Here is a 23,367-nt window from a genome sequence, read left to right on the forward strand (position 1 = left end):
TACTGGCAGCCATTGACAAGTAATACACTGTATTTAATAATACAATAAGTTACTTGTCAATGGCTGCCATTAAGTAACTGTAATTGTTTATTACAGTAAGTTACTAGTCAATGGCTGCCAGTTAGTTACTGTGATTGTTTTTTACATTAAATTACTTGTCAATGGCTGCCAGTTCGTTACTTTGATTGTTTTTTACATTAAGTTACTTGTCAACGGCTGCCAGTTAGTAATTGTGATTGTTTATTACAGTAAGTTACTAGTCAATGGCTGCCAGTTAGTTACTGTTATTGTTTTTTACATTAAATTACTTGTCAATGGCTGCCAGTTCGTTACTTTGATTGTTTTTTACATTAAGTTACTTGTCAATGGCTGTCAGTTAGTAATTGTGATTGTTTATTACAGTAAGTTACTAGTCAATGGCTGCCAGTTAGTTACTGTGATTGTTTTTTACATTAAATTACTTGTCAATGGCTGCCAGTTCGTTACTTTGATTGTTTTTTACATTAAGTTACTTGTCAATGGCTGTCAGTTAGTAATTGTGATTGTTTTTTACATTAAGTGACTTGTCAATGGCTGCCAGTTAGTTACTGTGATTGTTTTTTACATTAAGTTACTTGTCAATGGCTGCCAGTTAGTTACTGTGTTTTTTTACAGATAATGTAGATGATTTGGAAACAGACCCTTAAAATATAATTATTAATGTGGTTTTAGTTTACTTAATTTCTTAGGATTATTGCTTAAAAGTGAACCTAAACCCAAAATGGAAATGAATCAAAGATCACTTATTCTGGTTTGGTATCTTTACGACTTAGAGTTTCTGACTGTAAGAATAATACTATGAAGAAAAAAAAACACGGTACAAATTCAATGGAGTTCAAGCACTTTATGCTTGGATTTATTTAAGTGGATCACACTGTTTGACAAATACATTGTCTCTATTTTAACATAAAACACAATTTGAAAACATTTCCTAAACAAACAACAAAATGCTAAAATATAATAAAGAAACATAATAATAATTCACAGCTGAACGGGTTGTTCCACATGAAGATTTCTGAAAAACAAAATAGTAAATTATGAAATATACATTTAAAAAATATTTAGATTAAATAAATATTGACCTCAATCTAGTTATTTTGCCAGTCAAACTCTGTGAAGTCTGTGATGAAGGAAATGACACGTGGTTTCATGTATGACCTCTTTTGGTGTACTGACTTTCCAGTTTTCTGGCTTCTCTGAACCTTGGCACTAGACTTGCTGGACTCTGGATTAATCCTGACAATGAAATGCAGCAGGACATTCTGCATGCCCACACTGATATCTGATGTTTGCAAGATTTCTGTGAATTTTAATATGCAGATAAATAAATGCAGAAATCGAAGCTGCATTGAACTCAGACTCTTTACACGTATAAACCACGATGACACCTTAACGTTAAAACTTCCACCTGCACTGTCAACGACTTACTACTTTTTTGTAACTGTTATGAAGTGACAAAGTTTAGTCCAAAGAAAACATAAGAAACTTACCGCTACTACACAATCTGTGCAGCTACACTCCAATCACAGGCTGCTTGAAGGTCGGATAACTTGGTCGCGTTAAAATGTGCTGCGGCGCCAAAGAATATAGATACCAAGAGGCAAAATTCTGGTGTTTTTGGCAAACAGTGCGGCCGCCATTTTGCGGGTAAAAATGATTTTAACTTAAATGGTTTCTGGCGAGCTAATGTTTTTGTCATCATGTATTATCATCATACAGGTTGGATTTCAGATTCAATGTTTTACAAAGCTGCTCATATTGCTATCGAGAAAGAAAAAAAGACGAGTCACTTTCAACCCGAAACGGCGGAAATCACAGGGCGCTGGTGTTGCAATGGAACGTTGTATTGAGTTTTGGCTCTTGGTATCTATAGTCTTTGGCCGTCCGCGACAGCGGCGCTGCACCCGGACGACGTGTGACATCAAAGTACCGCGAGAGCGATTGTAATATGGCGTTCCTAAGGGTCCAAATACATGACTTTGCAGCACACATTCGTCTCACTGAACGTCTAACTCCACGTCTTAACTTTTTTTTTATTCTGCTATTTATTGCATTGAATTCAAGACGCAGACGAGACGTTGACGTGACGTAGACGTCACGTAAATCACGTGCAGCAGTGAAGCGTCCAGTTAGGCGTCACGTGTCATTCACGTGTAGCAGTGAAGTAATTTGTTGTCATTTTTGCTAACACGTGTTGTAACACGCTCCTATACACGGTTCAATGCAGTGTGTCTATGGCGCTCGGATTGTATCATTAGCAAACGAGACTCACAAGTATGGCGTTCCTAAGGGTCCAAATACATGACTTTGCAGCACACATTCGTCTCACTGAACGTCTAACTCCACGTCTTAACTTTTTTTTTATTCTGCTATTTATTGCATTGAATTCAAGACGCAGACGAGACGTTGACGTGACGTAGACGTCACGTAAATCACGTGCAGCAGTGAAGCGTCCAGTTAGGCGTCACGTGTCATTCACGTGTAGCAGTGAAGTAATTTGTTGTCATTTTTGCTAACACGTGTTGTAACACGCTCCTATACACGGTTCAATGCAGTGTGTCAAGCGTCTACTTTGTTATTGCGTCCCTTTCGGTCTATGGCGTTCCTAAGGGTCCAAATACATGACTTTGCAGCACACATTCGTCTCACTGAACGTCTAACTCCACGTCTTAACTTTTTTTTTATTCTGCTATTTATTGCATTGAATTCAAGACGCAGACGAGACGTTGACGTGACGTAGACGTCACGTAAATCACGTGCAGCAGTGAAGCGTCCAGTTAGGCGTCACGTGTCATTCACGTGTAGCAGTGAAGTAATTTGTTGTCATTTTTGCTAACACGTGTTGTAACACGCTCCTATACACGGTTCAATGCAGTGTGTCTATGGCGCTCGGATTGTATCATTAGCAAACGAGACTCACAAGTATGGCGTTCCTAAGGGTCCAAATACATGACTTTGCAGCACACATTCGTCTCACTGAACGTCTAACTCCACGTCTTAACTTTTTTTTTATTCTGCTATTTATTGCATTGAATTGAAGACGCAGACGAGACGTTGACGTGACGTAGACGTCACGTAAATCACGTGCAGCAGTGAAGCGTCCAGTTAGGCGTCACGTGTCATTCACGTGTAGCAGTGAAGTAATTTGTTGTCATTTTTGCTAACACGTGTTGTAACACGCTCCTATACACGGTTCAATGCAGTGTGTCAAGCGTCTACTTTGTTATTGCGTCCCTTTCGGTCTATGGCGTTCCTAAGGGTCCAAATACATGACTTTGCAGCACACATTCGTCTCACTGAACGTCTAACTCCACGTCTTAACTTTTTTTTTATTCTGCTATTTATTGCATTGAATTCAAGACGCAGACGAGACGTTGACGTGACGTAGACGTCACGTAAATCACGTGCAGCAGTGAAGCGTCCAGTTAGGCGTCACGTGTCATTCACGTGTAGCAGTGAAGTAATTTGTTGTCATTTTTGCTAACACGTGTTGTAACACGCTCCTATACACGGTTCAATGCAGTGTGTCAAGCGTCTACTTATGGCGCTCGGATATGGCGCTCCTTTTGTATCATTCCTTTACTGACCAAGCTCACATACGTGTCGACGTGCGTGTAGACATGCGTGTGGAGAACGCGCGATGTGTTGACGTGCGTGTACACATGCGTGTGGAGAACGTACGTGCGTCTTTACGTCTAAACTAGCTATGCTTACAGACTCGCCAATGTGTGGACAACATTCATTCGTCTTAACGTGTTTTTGACTATAATCAGAGTGAAGACTATTATGCTACTGTCACACTAGAAAGCAAAAATTGGAGAAATGCATGTTTAACCAAAGTCTGTGAATCAAAAGCAAAGCTTTACTACAGTAACCATATTAGGCTATATGTTTTATTCATTAAATAATTTTGACCAACTTTTGATTTCTGGATAAAAATCGGTCATTCTTTATTTTGGAATATTTTCTAATCATTCCCTAGATGTTACACAACCTATCTGTGGAAATTTGAGGTTATATCCCGTTCCTCTTCCTACGAATAGATGGTTCAGTGTGAACATTTTCTGACTTGTAATTGGAGCCATTCATAGTTTCCTTCTAACTGTGACATATTTGTTTCCGTTTTTCTTTTTTTATGTATCCCCATTACCATAACCAACGAGGATACAGTAGAGAACCAGAGGCGAACCTTGGGTGCTTTTTAGGATATCAGCCACTAGGAGGCGCTTATGTAGCGACATTTTGGGTTGAGATGCCAACTGGAAATTTTTTTTACAGAATAGTGCAAAATAAAATGATCAAATTAAGTCATCAGCAAATTTTATGATACATACAGCTCATTTTGGATGGTCAAGTTTTATTCTATCACTTTTGAAATCCAACCATTAAGTAGCCTACACATTTGAGGTATAGTTCTAGCTTACATGCTACTTTATTGAGTTTTTCCATTTTATGCATCTTTACCTTTACTATCATTAGTTACTATTACTATACTAGGTCGGAAATATATATATTGTACATTTTATTACTTTTATATAAGACCAGGCCTACTGAAAAAAAGGAATAGAACCCCGCTCAAAAAACAATACAAAATAATGGAATTAATGGTTGTGATGTCAACTCCAAATGCTGTTAAATCCTATTGGAATAATACTCAAAAAACTCAGGAGTTAATTAATTAAATAAATTAATTTAAGTAACAAAGTAATTTTGTTAAGTAATTTTGGAGACAAGACATTTTTTATACGTGCAGAGTTTTTTTTTAAAGTGTATATAGTGTTATTTCCTCTGTTTTAATATCTAATCAACCATCAAAAACTAAGCATAATTTGAAAGTTAAAACACTTAACATTCAATTTAGGAGCATGTTCTTGCAATCAATACAATACTCAGATATGGAGGGTTTATAAGTGTTTATCATGATAACAACTGATAACTGACATTTTGGGCTTTTGTCATCATGTATTATAATCATTCAGGGTGAATTTCAGTTTGAATATTTTTTAAGGTAGCTGATATTGCCATGACAGCAGCAACAAGTTATATGGGACTACCAAATCACTTTCACCGCAAAAAAGGAGGAAGGACTGGGCTGCTGTTGGGCACTGGTGTTACAGAAAAATGTTCTATTGAGTCTTGCCGTTTGGTATCTAAATTCTAAGAATATCTGGCTTTATTGTTTATAATGTTTAAATAAATACTATTTAAATAAATACTATTTAAACTAGCTTGCGATCTGAGAGAACAAAGATTTGGGAACACATAGCCTACAAGTGATTATTAAAATTTCTGTATATCACAAAGTCATTAGAGATGAAGTGGAGAACCGTTAAATTACACAATTTCAATGAGGTCTTCTGTAGCTGTAACTTTTTATTCTTTTGAAAAATTGTAAAAATCGTTATTTTATTGTTGAATAATTATTAAAATTCAGGGAGTGTAACAATTACTAGGTTTAAAACTTTAGATTAAACCAAAAATCATAATTACTTTACTCTTACTCTAAAAAAACATGTTTAATTGTCACAAGATATAGTTTATCCAGGCGTTTAGGCAGACGCACGTTCTCCAGGCGTTTTGGCAGACGCACGTTCTCTGTGCATATATCTATGGAAAGCCGTTTGGGTCATATTTCGCCATCAACCAGACGCCTGGTGTTCAGAAGACGCCTGCTTTTACGGCGTTTAAGACATACAGACGCCTGCTTTTACGGCGTTTAAGACATGCAGACGCCGTAAATTACGGCGTTTAATACATACAGACGCCTGGTGTTCAGAAGACGCCGTAAATTACGGCGTTTAAGACATACAGACGGCTGCTTTTACGGCGTTTAAGACATACAGACGGCTGCTTTTACGGCGTTTAAGACATACAGACGCCTGCTTTTACGGCGTTTAAAATGCAATGTGAAACGCCGTTCATTTCGGCGTTTGAACTTCCATAGTACGCCGTAAATTACGGCGCTTCCGTGTAACTAAGACGCCGTAAAAAGCGGCGTTTTCTATAATATTAAAATCAGCCCCGCCTTTTCTACACAGTCCCGCCCCTCCACTGAACAGAAAGACATGTGTAGTAGAATGTCGATCTGAATAACGTTTCCTGTTTTTAACTTTATTGCGAATAATGCTTAGACTTTCATAATGTGATATTTTTCCATTGGACGCGTTTATCCTCCTTTTCGTTTATCATATGTGTACGAGCGGCATACTTCAGAGCGAGTACGTTTATGACACTTAGTGCGTTTATGTTTTTGAAATCAATTGACTTCGTGCGTGTTGTTGTCATCCTCGGTGGCGTAGTGGACAGCGTGCTCTGCAGCGGAACTTCATCTCTTTCAACGATTGGAGTTCGACTCCGCGATCCGACAATGTTCTTCATTCCTTTTGAATTGTTCTATTGAGTCATGTCTTTAAATGTTGGAACACTACCTGTTGATGGCAACTTATTAAATGACAAGAAACGCTTATTACAAGCCAACGGTCTAAGGCCTTAATGCATGCAACAGCTGCGGGCTAAGTCTGCTTACTGTACTGTGGCTGTTGTGAGTATGTTTTTATTGATTAAAAATGATTTCCCTTCTACGAACCCGTTTGTATTTCCATTTACATATAGACTGCACATGCTGCATGCATTTAGTATAAACCCCTATAAAAATTTGACGATCAAAAATCTAAAAATGGAGGAGACTGTTCACATACAGAAACAATAAGGGAAATTCTGACCAAAAAATATATTGTTGGGTTATTATTTTATAGCAATTTTTAAAGGAAAATATGGCCCTGTTTTATAACTTACTTATTGGTAAATACAGAACAACAAGCAAAAAATGTGCAATAACGAAAGTTATAGCCTACGCATAGCCATCTTAAGCTAAATTGTCAAACAAAAATTAAAGCCAATTGATTAGGCTGTTTAATGCACATTTACGGATTCTCAATTACAAAAAACTAGAAATTAAATTAAAAAAAATGTACACACAGTCGCCTAACTGCAGAACGTAAAAGGTATGCAACACAAAAGCACTGGATATTTAGGTTATAATATACGCTCCATCCACATCGAGCTGAGTTTCTTTATTGAAAAAATAGGTGCTTTGACGAGTAAAATAAATCATATCTAAATTAAAGTTTGTTTCTCATTCTCAGTCTGTTGTTGTCGGCTGCGGAGAAACGGCTGACTACATAAATACTGCCTTCTTTTAGAGGTTGCTAAGCGATCATGTTTGTTAAAACGTTTTGTATTTTGGGATGGCTATTTTGATGAGGCAGTCGACGCCGCGTTCACTTATCTTAGATTTCGTGTGGGACTTATGCATAACTGCATTATGTAAGTGATTTTTATTCATTTTCACGAATAATAAATAACTCCATTAACTCTTATTTGCTTTACCAAATTATTTAGCCTTAATTATGCGTGCGTGTTGTTCTTTTCAGGAGGGTCATGGGCTTTATTATATTTATATAGGCTATTTTATAATTGATGGTAATGTATTAATATAATCAATTTATAAATGATTGCAAAATTAAGATGTTTAATTCAATTAATTAATCTGGATGAAAAAGTAGCTAATATTGAAGAGCATCTGATGCCTGCGGGTTCAGGTGGCATATAGTTTCTTAACGCTGACGTACCTTGTTTTGAGTCAACTTTTGTTATCTCTAACTGACTTGATTCTAATGATCTGAGTAGTCTGTTGGTTATTTTATAATGCGCATATCTGCAATGCATTTGGGTTCTATTGGACATTGAGTGACGTATAGTCAAGTAGCCTAAAAATACCTTAAAAAATGATTCTAAATGTAACCGGAATATAGTGACCTGTCGATTGGGCTGACGTGCTCAGATTTTCTATTCAGAATCCTAGCAGCAGCGTTCTGTTTCAGCTGCAGCTGTCTGATGATCTTTTGGGGAGGGCCAGTGAGCAGTCCATACAGGGATCCACCCTGCTGGAGATGATGAACAAGTTTTCTAACTCTTGGTTTGACACCAAACATCTTGAATTAAACATCTAAATTTTGCAATCATTTATAAATTGATCATATTAATACATTACCATCTATTATAAAATAGCCCATATAAATATAATAAAGCCCATGACCCTCCTGAAAAGAACAACACGCACGCATAATTAAGGCTAAATAATTTGGTAAAGCAAATAAGAGTTAAGGGAGTTATTTATTATTCGTGAAAATGAATAAAAATCACTTACATAATGCAGTTATGCATAAGTCCCACACGAAATCTAAGATAAGTGAACGCGGCGTCGACTGCCTCGTCAAAATAGCCATCCCAAAATACAAAACGTTTTAACAAACATGATCGCTTAGCAACCTCTAAAAGAAGGCAGTATTTATGTAGTCAGCCGTTTCTCCGCAGCCGACAACAACAGACTGAGAATGAGAAACAAACTTTAATTTAGATATGATTTATTTTACTCGTCAAAGCACCTATTTTTTCAATAAAGAAACTCAGCTCGATGTGGATGGAGCGTATATTATAACCTAAATATCCAGTGCTTTTGTGTTGCATACCTTTTACGTTCTGCAGTTAGGCGACTGTGTGTACATTTTTTTTAATTTAATTTCTAGTTTTTTGTAATTGAGAATCCGTAAATGTGCATTAAACAGCCTAATCAATTGGCTTTAATTTTTGTTTGACAATTTAGCTTAAGATGGCTATGCGTAGGCTATAACTTTCGTTATTGCACATTTTTTGCTTGTTGTTCTGTATTTACCAATAAGTAAGTTATAAAACAGGCCCATATTTTCCTTTAAAAATTGCTATAAAATAATAGCCCAACAATATGTTTTTTGGTCAGAATTTCCCTTATTGTTTCTGTATGTGAACAGTCTCCTCCATTTTTAGATTTTTGATCGTCAAATGCTTATAGGGGTTTATACTAAATGCATGCAGCATGTGCAGTCTATATGTAAATGGAAATACAAACGGGTTCGTAGATGGGAAATCATTTTTAATCAATAAAAACATACTCACAACAGCCACAGTACAGTAAGCAGACTTAGCCCGCAGCTGTTGCATGCATTAAGGCCTTAGACCGTTGGCTTGTAATAAGCGTTTCTTGTCATTTAATAAGTTGCCATCAACAGGTAGTGTTCCAACATTTAAAGACATGACTCAATAGAACAATTCAAAAGGAATGAAGAAAATTGTAGGATCGCGGAGTCGAACTCCAATCGTTGAAAGAGATGAAGTTCCGCTGCTGAGCACGCTGTCCACTACGCCACCGAGGATGACAACAACACGCACGAAGTCAATTGATTTCACAAACATAAACGCACGAAGTGTCATGAACGTACTCGCTCTGAAGTATGCCGCTCGTACACATATGATAAACGAAAAGGAGGATAAACGCGTCCAATGGAAAAATATCACATTATGAAAGTCTAAGCATTATTCGCAATAAAGTTAAAAACAGGAAACGTTATTCAGATCGACATTCTACTACACATGTCTTTCTGTTCAGTGGAGGGGCGGGACTGTGTAGAAAAGGCGGGGCTGATTTTAATATTATAGAAAACGCCGTAAATTACGGCGCTTCCGTGTAACAAAGACGCCGTAATTTACGGCGTACTATGGAAGTTCAAACGCCGAAATGAACGGCGTTTCACATTGCATTTAAAACGCCGTAAAAGCAGGCGTCTGTATGTCTTAAACGCCGTAAAAGCAGCCGTCCGTATGTCTTAAACGCCGTAAAAGCAGCCGTCTGTATGTCTTAAACGCCGTAATTTACGGCGTCTTCTGAACACCAGGCGTCTGTATGTATTAAACGCCGTAATTTACGGCGTCTGCATGTCTTAAACGCCGTAAAAGCAGGCGTCTGTATGTCTTAAACGCCGTAAAAGCAGGCGTCTTCTGAACACCAGGCGTCTGGTTGATGGCGAAATATGACCCAAACGGCTTTCCATACGCTCGGAAGACGCAGACGTCGCGTTGAGTGAGACGTGTGTGTGCTGGGTAGTTATTGTTTTGGACCGAAAGGGACGCCATATTGTAATAGTTACGGAACATGCTGCACTCAGATTCCCCTGTCACGGTATTTTGCTGTCATTTCTGTGATCGGATTTGCGCAGCGCTGCATAACGTTTAAGTCATTACTGGGGAGTTACAAACAGGTGAGTTTGATCAGGGTTAAGGCTGCAGGAAGTTGACGTCGCGGGTAGAACCACCAGTAGCCTACGTCATAAGCCTGTGTCAATGCCATGCATTTTTGCTGCTTGTATACGAAACCTCATCACAAATCAATAAATTATTTATTTCAGAAACGTCTATTTTCACAAAAATATTTAATTATCAGTTCACAGAAGATTATAAAACAGTTCAATGTTTAAAGTCTAGTTGTGCTAGACTCAAAAGAGAAAAAAAGCTATTAAAAGCTTGTGCAAGACATTTGTATCCTTAAATAATGACCATACTTAGTTTTGGATTATGTCCCATTTCAGAGGTGCCCTGAATATCACACAAAAGTTTCTCAATTCCAAGACTAACTGTAATACCTGTGAACTGGTAAAATATTTAATTTAATTATTTAAACCTTTTATAATAAAGAACTATGAACATTCATGCTTGATTGTTTTGATTTACTACAGGCCAGTGTTGGTTACCTTAACAAAGTCGTTTTTTCTAGCACTTTCCTCTAATGTGATATTCACAATATTTGATCAGTATTGTAATTTCTCACTGAATATACTTTAATGCTCTGTGACCCCCAATACATTATTTCCAGTGCATGAACACAGTGAATTACTGTAGATTTCACATGTTTTTTTACAGTGTAGTACATACACTGGGTTGTAAGCTTTGGCAATGTTGTAGGTCTGTTGATAAAATAAAAATGTCAAATTATCTACAGTTATTATTTATAGAATTTTGAACTATATCCAAACATAACATAGCCAGTAATTTTTAATTGTAAAATAAATTCAGCTTTAAAACTAACACATATCAATCCATACAAGTATCAAGTAGATTAGTAACCATTTTATGATGCATGTAAAATTTGTACTCAACTGATTATAAAAAATATTTAATTTGTTTACGTTTAATTTAGAGGCTTGAAATATGGACATGTTTTTGCTTGCATATTATTATAAAAAATTATACATTATTATTTTCATGAAAGCCAAAGTAAAAACAGAACAAAATTAACAGAAAATCGAAAATTAACAGAACACAATATTTCTAGACATTTTGACTGATTTGGAGTTTTAAATGATCATATTCTATCCTCCTTCATAGTTCCTACAAACATATTATCACACATTTCTGTGGCATTTATCAATCAATCAATTATTTATCATCTAACATTCTCTAGTTGTCATTACCATCATCATCATCACAATGAGGCAATAAAGAAATTGAATAACGAGGTTAAAAAACAAAGACACTTTCACTTTAATCCTTCCAGAACCTGTCCATACTCCACAGTATCAGTATCCTCATGCTTATCCTGAGACACCCACTTATCAAGACTCACACGCTGGTTCTGATCCAGGATTCCCATACGGCTGTACTCTGACACCAGGTTTTTGTATCCTGCTTTGTAGTAGCCTCGGATACCATCATCAGACAAAATGGGACACTGAGACTGAATGCTGTCACCTGGAATTACACACAAGAATATAATTAAATGCAGCAACATGAACAGCACCATTACACTATCAGTTTGTGTTATATTTTGTATTTATTATCTTTTGTTGTACAATATTCCACATCTCATGATGCATTTTTTGTCTTGTCAGTTGTGCTTTGCCACTTTGTCTTCCTCTAATTTTTATTCACTATGTATTGTCTAATGCATGTCTATTGAACCCTATTCATATTTTTTTCTTACCTATAGCAGATCTGAGCTTTTGTGAGGTAAGCGGGTGATGTAGAATCATGCAGCGTTTCAGCAGAAGCTCCATGTCTCCACTAATCATGGTGTCTGCTAGAAGTTTCCTGTAAAAAAAGAAAAACATTGTAAGCAACTTAACTGGAATATAATTGCCTATAAGATCTTGCCCATAACCGAGTGTGAATGTTACCTGGCCATCTGTGACCGGCTGCTTGGACCCGTAGTTAAAGCCTGTCTGTGATCTTGTCCCAGAACCTCCATGCCAATCAGGTTCTGTCCATTTTTGTCAGTCTTTATGCTGCTGATCAGTTTATAAAGCTCCAGATTTTTATTTTTAAACTCGCTGGCTGACTTTGGATTTTCAAGGAATATCTGCACTAGTCTGATGGAGTCCTTGGGTGGAATATGGCTGGTGTTGAGTGTCCCAGTGGTGTTTTTACTCAACCTCCGAGCAGTTACAACACTGCCAAGACAAAATGAGAATTATTGACAATAAGTCTGAATGAAATTAACAAGAAATGTACTTATTTAAACTGTCACTAGTCATTTTAGATCTATAGCTCCTTTGCTGTATAGAATGAAAAGTGTGCTGTTACTATTTTAAATATTTAATTTATAATTATTTGTTAAAAAACCTTACCCTCTCTCTTTCTCTCAACAGGTATTGGTCTGGGTTTTGTTGAAACTAGTAACTTTGTATCAGCACCTATTGTATTATTGCTATTGTATTATTATTGTATTATGACATATCGCTTATTGCTGCCTAAACTCTCTGTAAGTCGCTTTGGATAAAAGCGTCTGCTAACTAAATGTAAATGTAAAATGTATTTATTATAATTTTTGTTAAACACTTTTTCTTTAGTGTGCATTTCTTTACCTTTTATATTCACCAACAAATCCAAGATGGTACATTTTGATGAGGATGCGTTCATCACTTTTGATGAATTTAACGCTCTGGAAATATTCTTGCAGTCCAGTGTTTGTCCTCTTTTTACCTCTTCCAGTTAGGCTGTATTTACTAGGGTGTTTGTTTGAGGTGTCGTATCCTCTCTGGAGAATCAGAACAGGTTTGTACGATTCAAGGTTTGCCAGGACCTTATGAAAAAAAATCATGAGTGAGATTAAACACATCTGTCATCTTTCTGTATGTTTTTCTGAAGCACAACCTGCTATTTACAACTAAAACATTTTAGTTGTTTTTTTCAGGATGTGTATTATGTTGTTCCAAAACATCTGAGCCAAAAATGAAATGCACTTGCCTCATTTTTCACTTTCTCACGTAACATCATAGCTTCCTTCTTCGGGTCTTTTGTCTTGCTGCCAGTTGCATGCATTACAGCATGATAAAGAGCATTCTGATCATCTGTGTTGATGCTGATTATCTTGCCATCATCCTGTACAATGTCAAAACGGCCGCTGTCCAGCTGTGACACAGCTCTGTTTTCAAAAAGGTAACTATATTCAATGCACAAAGTTCATAAGCACCAACACTGAAATGTATTTCTATATGTGTATGTATAATGTCTTACTTTAATGCATGTTGGTCTTTGGCAGATTTGGTTAATCTCAGTTTTATATCGCCTGCTGATTTGTTGGTTCCCAGGTGATGTTCCTCAGTCAGTTGTTTTCCATTTTCATCAACGACAGTAATATGAATTCCTTTTCCATCCAGCAGGTTACTTTTTGTGAGCACGTAAACATCAAGGGCTGTAGCGGGCTGATCTGCTTTGCATATATCTTCTGTATACTGCTTTAGTTTTGTTTTATCCTCATCAGATAGCTGTTGCACTTCTTTGTGGCTGGCAGATCTATTGTTGTGTTTTTCCCTCTGGTCATCAAAGAAACGTTGAGTTTTATTTCTCCGCATGACTTTGTCCACTGCCTTTCCTGCAGCAATGTTTAACTCGGTCTTAAATGTGCAGGTCATTAAAGAAGTCATTTGTTCAGAACAGGAACTGATGAATTTCTCAGAAACCTTATGAGCGATTTCCTGTAGAAGTTCTGCTTTAAGGCGTTGTACATCAATTAAATTGTGTCGTCCATCTTGGTCATACTTGCTAAATTCTGTCTGAAGCTCATTGATGCTCTCCAGTAATTCAGGGACAAATTTCTCGTCTATTAGCTCTTTTGTTTGTATGGTATCCAATATTTGACAGAGGCGTGTTGAGTACTCGGCTACTTTCAGAACCACCTTTGCTGCTTCAAGCACACCTGACAGTTTAGCTTTTTCCATGAGCTCTGTTGCAGCGTTACACACCTCAGTGAGTCTGCTGATAACTTCCTGTGCTGTGGTACAGTCTAGTATGAGCTGAGGAATTATCTCTTCACAGAGCATACCAACTGATTCCTTCATTTGTTTCTCATAATTCTGGTCAATCTTGAAAATTTCTTTTTGCAAAGCAGCTTTTGGAACGCCTGAGCTGATGAACTCAACGAGAGTCTGATCCAGTTTACTGTTCTGCTTCACTGAGGAAGTAACAACATTCTTAAAACTGTTTTGTAAAATGTTTTTAAAAACTTCCGTAAGTGCGGCATCAATTGCGTAGTTCATGGCAGTGATCACAGACTGTTTCCCGATTTCCTTAATGGCATATGCACTCGCATGTTTGAAATTCTGTCTGAGTGCCCCAGACGTAGTCATGTTTTTCATAGCAGACTTAAAAGATTGCTTACTGACAGATGATACACCAGACTGAATGCTACCTTTGAATGAAGTAAATGCTGCCTTTCCTGATTTGATGAATTCAGATGCAACAGAGGAGAACGATTTTGTTCCATTGAGGAGACTTTTCGTCACCTTATATACGCTGGTAACTGCTTTCTTGATAGTGCTAAAGCCAGCCGTTAGTAAAGCGAGCCCGATGCTGATGCTCTTGGATATCGCCCACGACACCCAATCGAATGTGCCCTTTACCATCCCCTCTATTCCACTGATCATGTCAGACACTCCTTCAGAAATCAGACCCATTCCAAACTGACTGGCTGTTCCAAGCGTAAACGCACAAATAAGAACTCCAGCGAGAACCTGAACCATGCCGAGTATGAAACATATCAAAGCGTCAATGCAAAACTTGGGCTTCTTTTTCACCTCAAACACAATTCCTAGGCCGTAGTCGTACAATGACATCAGCTCATTTGTGATGATGAAGTTCTTTTCTTCAGACAGCATGTAGACCGAACACTCCTCTGTAATGGCATCATCTTTGCTTTTCTCCAGCTCCTCGAGTTTCAGCATAGCATTATCGATGTAATTCATCCAACATCTAAAGATGTTCATTCTGGCGTCCATTTGATTCTGAAAGTTGTTGTAGGCTGTGCTATGATCTTTGTTACCAGTGACTGATAAATTACATGAGATCATTGTGTTTGAGACTTCTGAGATGTAGACATCAATGGATTTCTTTGCATCTACCAGCAGTTTCCCTGCATCTGCTTTATAGTCACCCTTGCCAAGGTTGATGGTGATGTACGCCTGGTTATAGAGTGCCACAGCTTTGTAATGAGGGTCAGAGGTAACAACGTTTTGCCAGTAGAATTCAGCTCCATTGGAATTGTTGGTTTTGTTTTGGCAGTGTAGATCGGTTCTTACAATTGCCTGTCTGACGTGATCGTAGAAATTATCGGATTCTCCTCGCAGCAGCTTTTCACTCATTTCATTTATCTTCCCAAAAAGATCTGCTTCAAGTTGACTGAAGTCATCGTGTCTATTGATGTGATCCTCATGTAGGGTCAACCACAAGGCCCAAGATTCTTTTAAAGCATTCACGCCAGGCTGATAATCAAACTTAGCCTGATAACGTTTAAAGCAATCAGGAAGACTCTCAAGCTTCATTTTCATGGGATCCAGTTTTTCTGCCTGAGTGTATCGTTCATCAAAGTCTTTCAGCAATCTACAGAATGTGGAGAACAGATTTTCCTTGAGGTTTATTTCAACCAGCTCATCACTTTCCATGTCGATGATTCGTTTAATTTCATAGTGCTCTCTCAGCTGGCGCATGATTTCCACTGACTGACCTTGGTAAGCTGGTGCGAGATGATCACAGTTCACAACCATCTGGACCATCCCAGGATTGCCTTTTCGAGACGTACGACCAAATATTTGTTTCTCGACTCTTCGGTTGTGAGGAAAGTGAGTAAGAAGTACAAAAAGACCCCCCTGCTTGTTCACACTTTCATCCACTTTTATGTCCGTTCCTCGTCCTCCGAGATTTGTCGCAATGATGATTCTGCCACCACAGAATTTCTCTATTTCAATGTTGTGCTTCTGACTGATTGTGTACAGAGTGATCTGTTCTGCTTTTACTCGGCCTCCATCTTGCATTTTCCCATGAAGTTCATTTGCTGTTTTAACATCTTCACAAATCACCAAGACAACTTGTCCTCTCTCTGCTACTTTCCATGTAGTTTCACAAATTGTCTGGATCCATTGGTGATTCCCACCTTTCACCTGGTTGACTGGAAGCTCCACCATTCTTTTATGACGATGTGCAGGTACATTGTAGCTCTTTGCTTCATAGTGTCTTGACAGAAAGTCTCGGTCTGCCTTACCTCCTAATGTACCAGAAACACCAAATATACCACTCCCACTGAGGTATCTTTTGAAAAAATGAAAATTGGACATGTAGTTTGTCACGTTGGATATCGGTGAAATGGCAAGCTGGTGCTTGAACTCCAAAAACTGCTGCAGACCATTACCCCATTTCTTGTTTTTCTCCAACACACCGCTTGCTTTGAAGTCCACTGGAATAACTGCATTATACACGTGTTTGTCATTACTGGCAGTAGCGTCTCTTTCAGCGGCCGATGAGGTGTCGATCATGTATTCTCGGCCCTGTGACATCTGAACAGCCTTAAGTGCATTCTCCACAAAAACTGGCAACTGATTCTCAACGTAGTTTTTCAAGAACACAGGAACGACAGTGACGTTGTTGGAGTCTTTGGCTGTTTGGAAGTTACTTGAGTACTTGATAGACATTTTTATTGTGCTTACAGTTGCATCAATGAGTGATTTCTCAGACATGAGTTCGCACGCCAGTCCTCCTTCCAGCAGCAGCATTTCAACCTTAAGGTCACCTTGTTTTTCCCGAGCTTCAAAACTTTTGGCTTTCTTGTTCTCTAAAGAATAGCACTTAAACACTGTGCTTTTCTCCAAGACCTCCTCAAATATACTCAGAAGATCAAACTGTTGTGTAACTCCAAATTTCTTCATGATTTCAGCTAGCGCTTTAGACATTCCATCCTCACCTTCATTTTCTTTCTTGCTCTCAGCTTGATTTATCATTTCAACATCCTCCTGGGTGAAGAATCCCAAAGTCATACCAGGCAACAAGATCTCATTTGCTGAAAAGTTCTCGGATGTTTCCAGTCCCATAACGGCTGCTGTCACAGCTTTATGAAAGTACTGTATCCTTGTCGCCCATTTTATCTCCCCCGTTTCAAACATTTCTACTGGTTGACAACTAGAAATCATGGCCCAGATGTTGGAAAGCACTTGCTCCACATGCCTAAATCCACCAGATTCATGAGACAAGAATGTCACTTGAACTCCATTGTCCAAAGTCATGTAGTCCACTTCATCCACTATGACAAGCTCAAACTGCCTTGTATCGCGAGTAGTCCTCTTCTCAAATTCCTGCTTAAGTATGTCTGCTGCAAAGACTCCCACTGTTCCATACACAATTTGTTGTGTGTAAGCATCTTTAAGGTGTTTCTCTTGTTCCTCTGGTGACTGGGCGCTTGAGTAGTGGGGAGGTACTACAGATGAGGTGACACCAAACATTTCAAAAAACGTCTTCCACTCTTCTTGGTCTCGTTGGGCAAGAACTGGAGAACTTGTCACAATGTCCACTTTTGTTCCACGAATGGCAAGAATTGTTGCAAACATGGCTAAGATACAGGACTTGCCCTCACCTGTGCCGATCTCCAGAAGACATCCTTTATTTTCTGACAGCTGTGCCAGGAGGAGCAAAAGCAACGATGCTAGTTGTGTACGTCTTGGAAAAAAACCTTGAATCTTTGTATTGTCATTACTGATCGTTGAGCAGTCTTGCACTGCTATTGACATTCCGATTAATACATCTTTCAAATTTTTGATATCGGGGTTTGATAGATTAAGAGATTTTATCTTCATTTTCAAGTTGTTGATTTGTTCTTCGGTTAGGTCTACCAATTCATATTTTGGGAGTTCAGACTCCATGTATCTAAGCACTTCCTTTAACACAACCAAGACATTTTCTGGGCAGTTTTCTTCACGAAGTTCCTTGACAATTGTATCAGCATCTTTTTCCTTGTCATTTCTTATTTGTTCTTGAAGAAACATTAAGGGGTTTTCATTCATAAGAGCTGAGAGAACGAGGATGCAGTTCAGGTGATAGGTTTGTGCTGTGTGGAGAACTGAATTGAGTTGATCGCATTTGATTTCCGGACTTTTGCAAATGAAAAGCATTATTTCTGTTGGTGTCCAAATTCTGTTAAACAATAGTTGACCTAAAATTTCCCTACCTTGTGGGTTAATCTCTGAAATCTTGTCAAGTACATTTAATAAAATGCGTTCTGCCAAAGTTGGATTGGTGGCATGAAGTTGCTCCACCAAACCCAAGAGATAGTCATACTTCTTCTCACAGCCGAGCGGCTGATCTTCATAATCTTTAGCATCTTCAGTGCTCTTGTGCAGGATTAACTGTAGAGATGCTTCAAGAACTGTGAGCTGCTCAGTAAGAGACAGTGCATTGAATCCTAAAGCACCATCAAAGATGACATGAGACCATAATGACAGGTTGTTTTCTTTGCAATATTGAACTGTAAGTTCGTTCTGGAGTGTGTTGATCCTATCCCAAATCTGATAGTTCTGTATGTCTTTGTCTTCTGTGATCTGATACTCTATCAGAAGCTCTTTGAATTTTTCTTCAACATCAAAAACCTAAATATTGGTGCATAGCAAAAATGGCACTCAAAAAAGTGATATTTAATTACATTTTTCTTTTTTTTTGGCAGAAATCAGACATCTTACATTTAATTTGCTTTTGATTATGTGCAATCCCTTGGGATTGAACCCATGACTTTAGCATTGCTTGCGCCATGCGCTAAACACTGAGCCACAGGAAAGCTGGGTAGGATTTATATATATATTTCTGCATATACAGTATGTTTTTATTAAGCTTTATCTGATTTAAATCATACCTCGTCCCTCTCGATCGCATCAGCATCATCTTCTATTTGCTGATGGAGAGCTTGTGTGCGTTCATGATGTTGCTTGTGACCTCTAAAGCTCTGTTTTTCACGGAGGCGCTCGGTTGCTCGAGAAAGCTTTTGTCTGGACGATTCACTTTCTCTATCAAGCTCCTGTTGAATCCTTTGCTCACGTTGCAAACGTTCCAGACGTCTATTCTCCTCTTCTTGCTGTCTCTGTCTTTCATCGTCTTCAATTTTTCCTGTTTAAAGACATCATCAGACACCACAAGATTAGAAACAATAATGTTTAGGCTATTTAAGTTGCATTGCTTTGGAAAGCCTTTATCATTTTATCCCCATATTATAAAGCACATTGCAAATTCACACATTTATTTTCAAGAATCCATTGAAGAGTCCTTCCAGAAGAGTGGAACTTAATATAACAGCAAAGGGGAAATACAGCTGCAGTGGGATGTTCAACACGCATATGAGTGTAATGGTACAGTAAACATACTTTTGGCTGCATAATATGATGTAGAACTATGTTTGCAGGAACGTACCATAGTTGGAACAGTAATGAGTGCCACCCTCAGAGGTGCAGTGCATCTGAATTTGGGAACGTTCGTAGGTTTCCCTCAAGATAAAAGAGGTGTCGCCTTTATGGGTGTTAAATTCATACCTAAAACTATCCCATGTGTGTTTTTCATATCTGATGTAGATGTAGCGATGGATTAATTTCTTCTCTTCATAAGTATCTGTGCAGCCAGCACCAACATATTTATACTGGATAACAGAATGATTCATAGTGTCCATCAGAAATGCAGTGAACAAATAACAGAGAAAAAAAATATTATTATGTTATGCTATCGTTCTATACTTGGCTAAACAGAGCAGCATGAAGCAGGATATAGAAAACAGAATCCCGTAATTAATCTTATGTTATGAAAGCACCAAAAGTTCTTACCCCTCTTCTGTCCTGAGTGTCAAAGTACCAGCCATAAGGAGTGTGATTCTTGACTGAAACCTTTGCACCCATTATTCAGGATGTTCTGTTCACATTAAACATTGCTCAGTATATTGCAGTTAAAGCACAAACAAATCTAAAATTTGAACAAAAATGAAAAGTGTTGAAAAAAATCTAAAAAGAAAATCTCAATTAAAATAAATAGAAATAAAAATGTGCAACATGTTACACATGCATAAAACCTTTAGATAAAGAAATAAAAGCATACAATCAAATTAGATAGGCAATTACAATGTTACTTATGTTTACTGACAGACCTCACCTCAAAAGTAATCTACTGTTTGTAAAAACCTCTTTTCAGTTCCAAATTATTACTTGTGGCAACAGACTGTTCCTTAAATTAAAACATTAAACGGGCCAATTTAAATATATACATGTAACCCAGGGACGTGCACAGGGGGGTTGCTCGGGCAACTGCCCATATGCCCTTCTCGACTCACGTTGCCCTAAAAAAATAAATCGTACAATGAATGCAGAAATTCACGTAGGCCTAGATAAAAAAACAACAACGCAAAGACTCATTCACTTTAATATTCGGGCACCGAAAATGAAAGTCAGTAGAGGAAGGGCAAAGGACAAAGGAGAGTGTCGCGGTTGTCGGGTGAGACGACTCAACGTTGTCAGAAAAGGTGAATTTGTGATGTATAACAAACGAACGATCATCATCATCAAGTTTTGTTAAATGAAATAAAATCTTCATAAATCCACGCTGAGTTTGCCACGTTTAGCCTAAATAATAAGACAGATATAGGCTACTATTTTTTTGCTGATAGTTAGTTTCTCACATTTCGTTTTAGCAAGAAGAATGAATGATGGAAGTAATGCATCACATGAATTATTTTATCCAAAAAGGTTAAATGCCTAAATGCTATCACTATTTTGGGTATTGTTTGAAGCCAAGATACCAACTTAAAAGAGGCGGATTCAGGAGAGGGAGAAAAAATTCAGGGAGGCAGCAAAGAGCAGCACATCTATACGACGGCGTTTTAGTAGGCTACCACGTAAAAAAAAAAAAAGATTTCGAGAATAAAGTCGAAATGTTACGAGATTAAATTGGAAATGTTACGAGCATAAACTCGAAATGTTACGAAAATAAAGTCGAAATGTTACGAGCATAAACTCGAAATGTTACGAGCATAAACTCGAAATGTTACGAAAATAAAGTCGAAATGTTACCAGATTAAAGTCGAAATGTTACGAGATCTGGTTGCATCAAGCTTATAAAAGCCACAATCCTTAAGGATTTATAAAAAATTACAAATGTGAACTAAAGAGGTTTTAAAAATGACTGCTCACGTGCTTCTTTAAGGCAATAATTGTTGATTCTCCTTTTTATTGCAGGAACAGCCAGATGAGATGAACGTTGAAAGAGTAATTTGGGTAACTTTACATTAACCTCGCAGGAGAACCGCATTCATCCGAGAATTCTTCAGTCTCCAACACCTGTTGTGTAAAAGTCTGTGACTACTGACTTGCTCCCAGTTTATATAATGTTTGCGCAAGAACGTGCATGTGGCTCTACCGCTCGTGCACATAACTGCACTGCGTGTTGAGGAGGGACGGATGTAGCCCTTTTTTTATGTTGTTGCTAGTGTGTGATTTCTATTGTGTTACAAAATTTCTGCCATAATACGATAAGATAGAAGTGCCAGTGTTTGAGCTTTTTTTAATCATTATTAACGGCTTAGATGATGTGTGATGTGTTTTATACAGTCAACATTTACAAGACAGCTATCAGCAGGAATATCTTTCATGAACATAATATTAAAATATTTATTTTACAAACTTACATGTGTAAATGTGTACCGTAAATGTGTCGTACGTGACATAGTAAATATTATATTAAAAAAAATATATATAAATATTTATGAAGAGTTTGGTTCCAAAATAAGACAACGCTGTAAAAAAAAACTAAAATGCATTTGTGAGGTGTCTCTGGTGGTAAACCAAGTACTGCATGGCATAGAGTTCATGCCCGGTTCTAAAGGCACCTTTACTGTAATTTCTAAAAAAATGTATTTTTATCATACAGGAAATTAATGTAGTTTGTTTCTGTTGGAAATTTGTCCCCAGGAATGATTAAGGCTGTAAAAAAAAGGGCACTGACACAGTATTGTTTTAATGGTTACATCTTGCATATCAATGGATAACCAATAAGAATAAAGATTACCATGTTTGGCTAAACAAATTAGATGTGTCGCCTTAATGTACACTTCCCACTTTGTCTTATCTGTTGGGGACAGACGTGATATTCAGCATATACGAAGTGGTTATGCACTTTTGACCTTTGGTTCACACACATAAAAAGTCACACAGTGGTAAAGACTGTGGTATACAGAAAACCATGTGAGAGAAGCAGCAAGAGACGGGAGGGGGTGACACATTGAGATAATGCGCAATACAGTATTTTGCAGTCCTTCACACTGAGAGCTCATGTGATATACAGTAATATACAGTGAACATTAACAAGACAGCTCATATTAATAGATTTATTTTACACACTTAAAATCATGTGTACCGTAAATGTGTCCTTTGTGACATACTTAGTACTATATATATATATATATATATATATATATATTTAAAAAATGAAAAGAAAGAAATAATACCATTATGCGTTTTTAACAGTGCATTAAACCTGTGAAGTAATACTGTAATGTAGTTGTATGGTGGACTGTAAAAATCATGTTTGATTTATAGTACATACACTGGGTTGTAAGCTTTGGCAATGTTCTGTTGATAAAATAAAAATGTTAAATTATCTACAGTTATTATTTATAGAATTTTGAACTATATACAAACATAACATAGCCAGTAATTTTTAATTGTAGAATAAATTCAGCTTTAAAACTAACACATATCAATCCATACAAGTATCAAGTAGATTAGTAACCATTTTATGATGCATGTAAAATTTTTACTCAACTGATTATAAAAAATATTTAATTTGTTTACGTTTAATTTAGAGGCTTGAAATATGGACATGTTTTTGCTTGCATATTATTATAAAAAATTATACATTATTATTTTCATGAAAGCCAAAGTAAAAACAGAACAAAATTAACAGAAAATCGAAAATTAACAGAACACAATATTTCTAGACATTTTGACTGATTTGGAGTTTTAAATGATCATATTCTATCCTCCTTCATAGTTCCTACAAACATATTATCACACATTTCTGTGGCATTTATCAATCAATCAATTATTTATCATCTAACATTCTCTAGTTGTCATTACCATCATCATCATCACAATGAGGCACTAAAGAAATTGAATA

The 23,367-nt window shown here is 37.3% G+C and overlaps 1 protein-coding gene and 1 long non-coding RNA gene across 3 annotated transcripts; both read right to left on the reverse strand.

Moving 5' to 3' along the window:
* Nucleotides 1–868: 868 nt before the first annotated feature.
* LOC130412030 (uncharacterized) lies at nt 869–2,525 on the reverse strand. The gene is made up of 2 exons (XR_008905151.1): nt 1,198–2,525; nt 869–1,054 (listed from the first exon to the last, which is right to left on the reverse strand). It is a non-coding gene; the product is annotated as an uncharacterized LOC130412030 (long non-coding RNA).
* A 7,799-nt stretch (nt 2,526–10,324) lies between these two features.
* LOC130412201 (uncharacterized) lies at nt 10,325–21,519 on the reverse strand. 2 transcript variants are annotated; one of them, XM_056737381.1, is made up of 10 exons: nt 21,384–21,519; nt 20,028–20,112; nt 19,624–19,846; nt 19,073–19,323; nt 13,423–18,812; nt 13,153–13,330; nt 12,771–12,988; nt 12,084–12,356; nt 11,891–11,997; nt 10,325–11,658 (listed from the first exon to the last, which is right to left on the reverse strand). In XM_056737381.1, exons 2-10 carry the CDS (start codon nt 20,097–20,099, stop codon nt 11,447–11,449), a joined length of 6,924 nt encoding a protein of 2,307 aa, XP_056593359.1. In that variant the 5' UTR covers nt 20,100–20,112; nt 21,384–21,519; the 3' UTR covers nt 10,325–11,446. The 2 variants fall into 2 exon arrangements, with proteins under 2 accessions (XP_056593359.1, XP_056593358.1); XM_056737380.1 differs by having other exon boundaries at nt 20,028–21,519.
* Between the last annotated feature and the right edge of the window lie 1,848 nt (nt 21,520–23,367).

This window comes from Triplophysa dalaica, chromosome 22 (genome assembly GCF_015846415.1).
Source record: "Triplophysa dalaica isolate WHDGS20190420 chromosome 22, ASM1584641v1, whole genome shotgun sequence".
Taxonomy (NCBI): domain Eukaryota; kingdom Metazoa; phylum Chordata; class Actinopteri; order Cypriniformes; family Nemacheilidae; genus Triplophysa; species Triplophysa dalaica.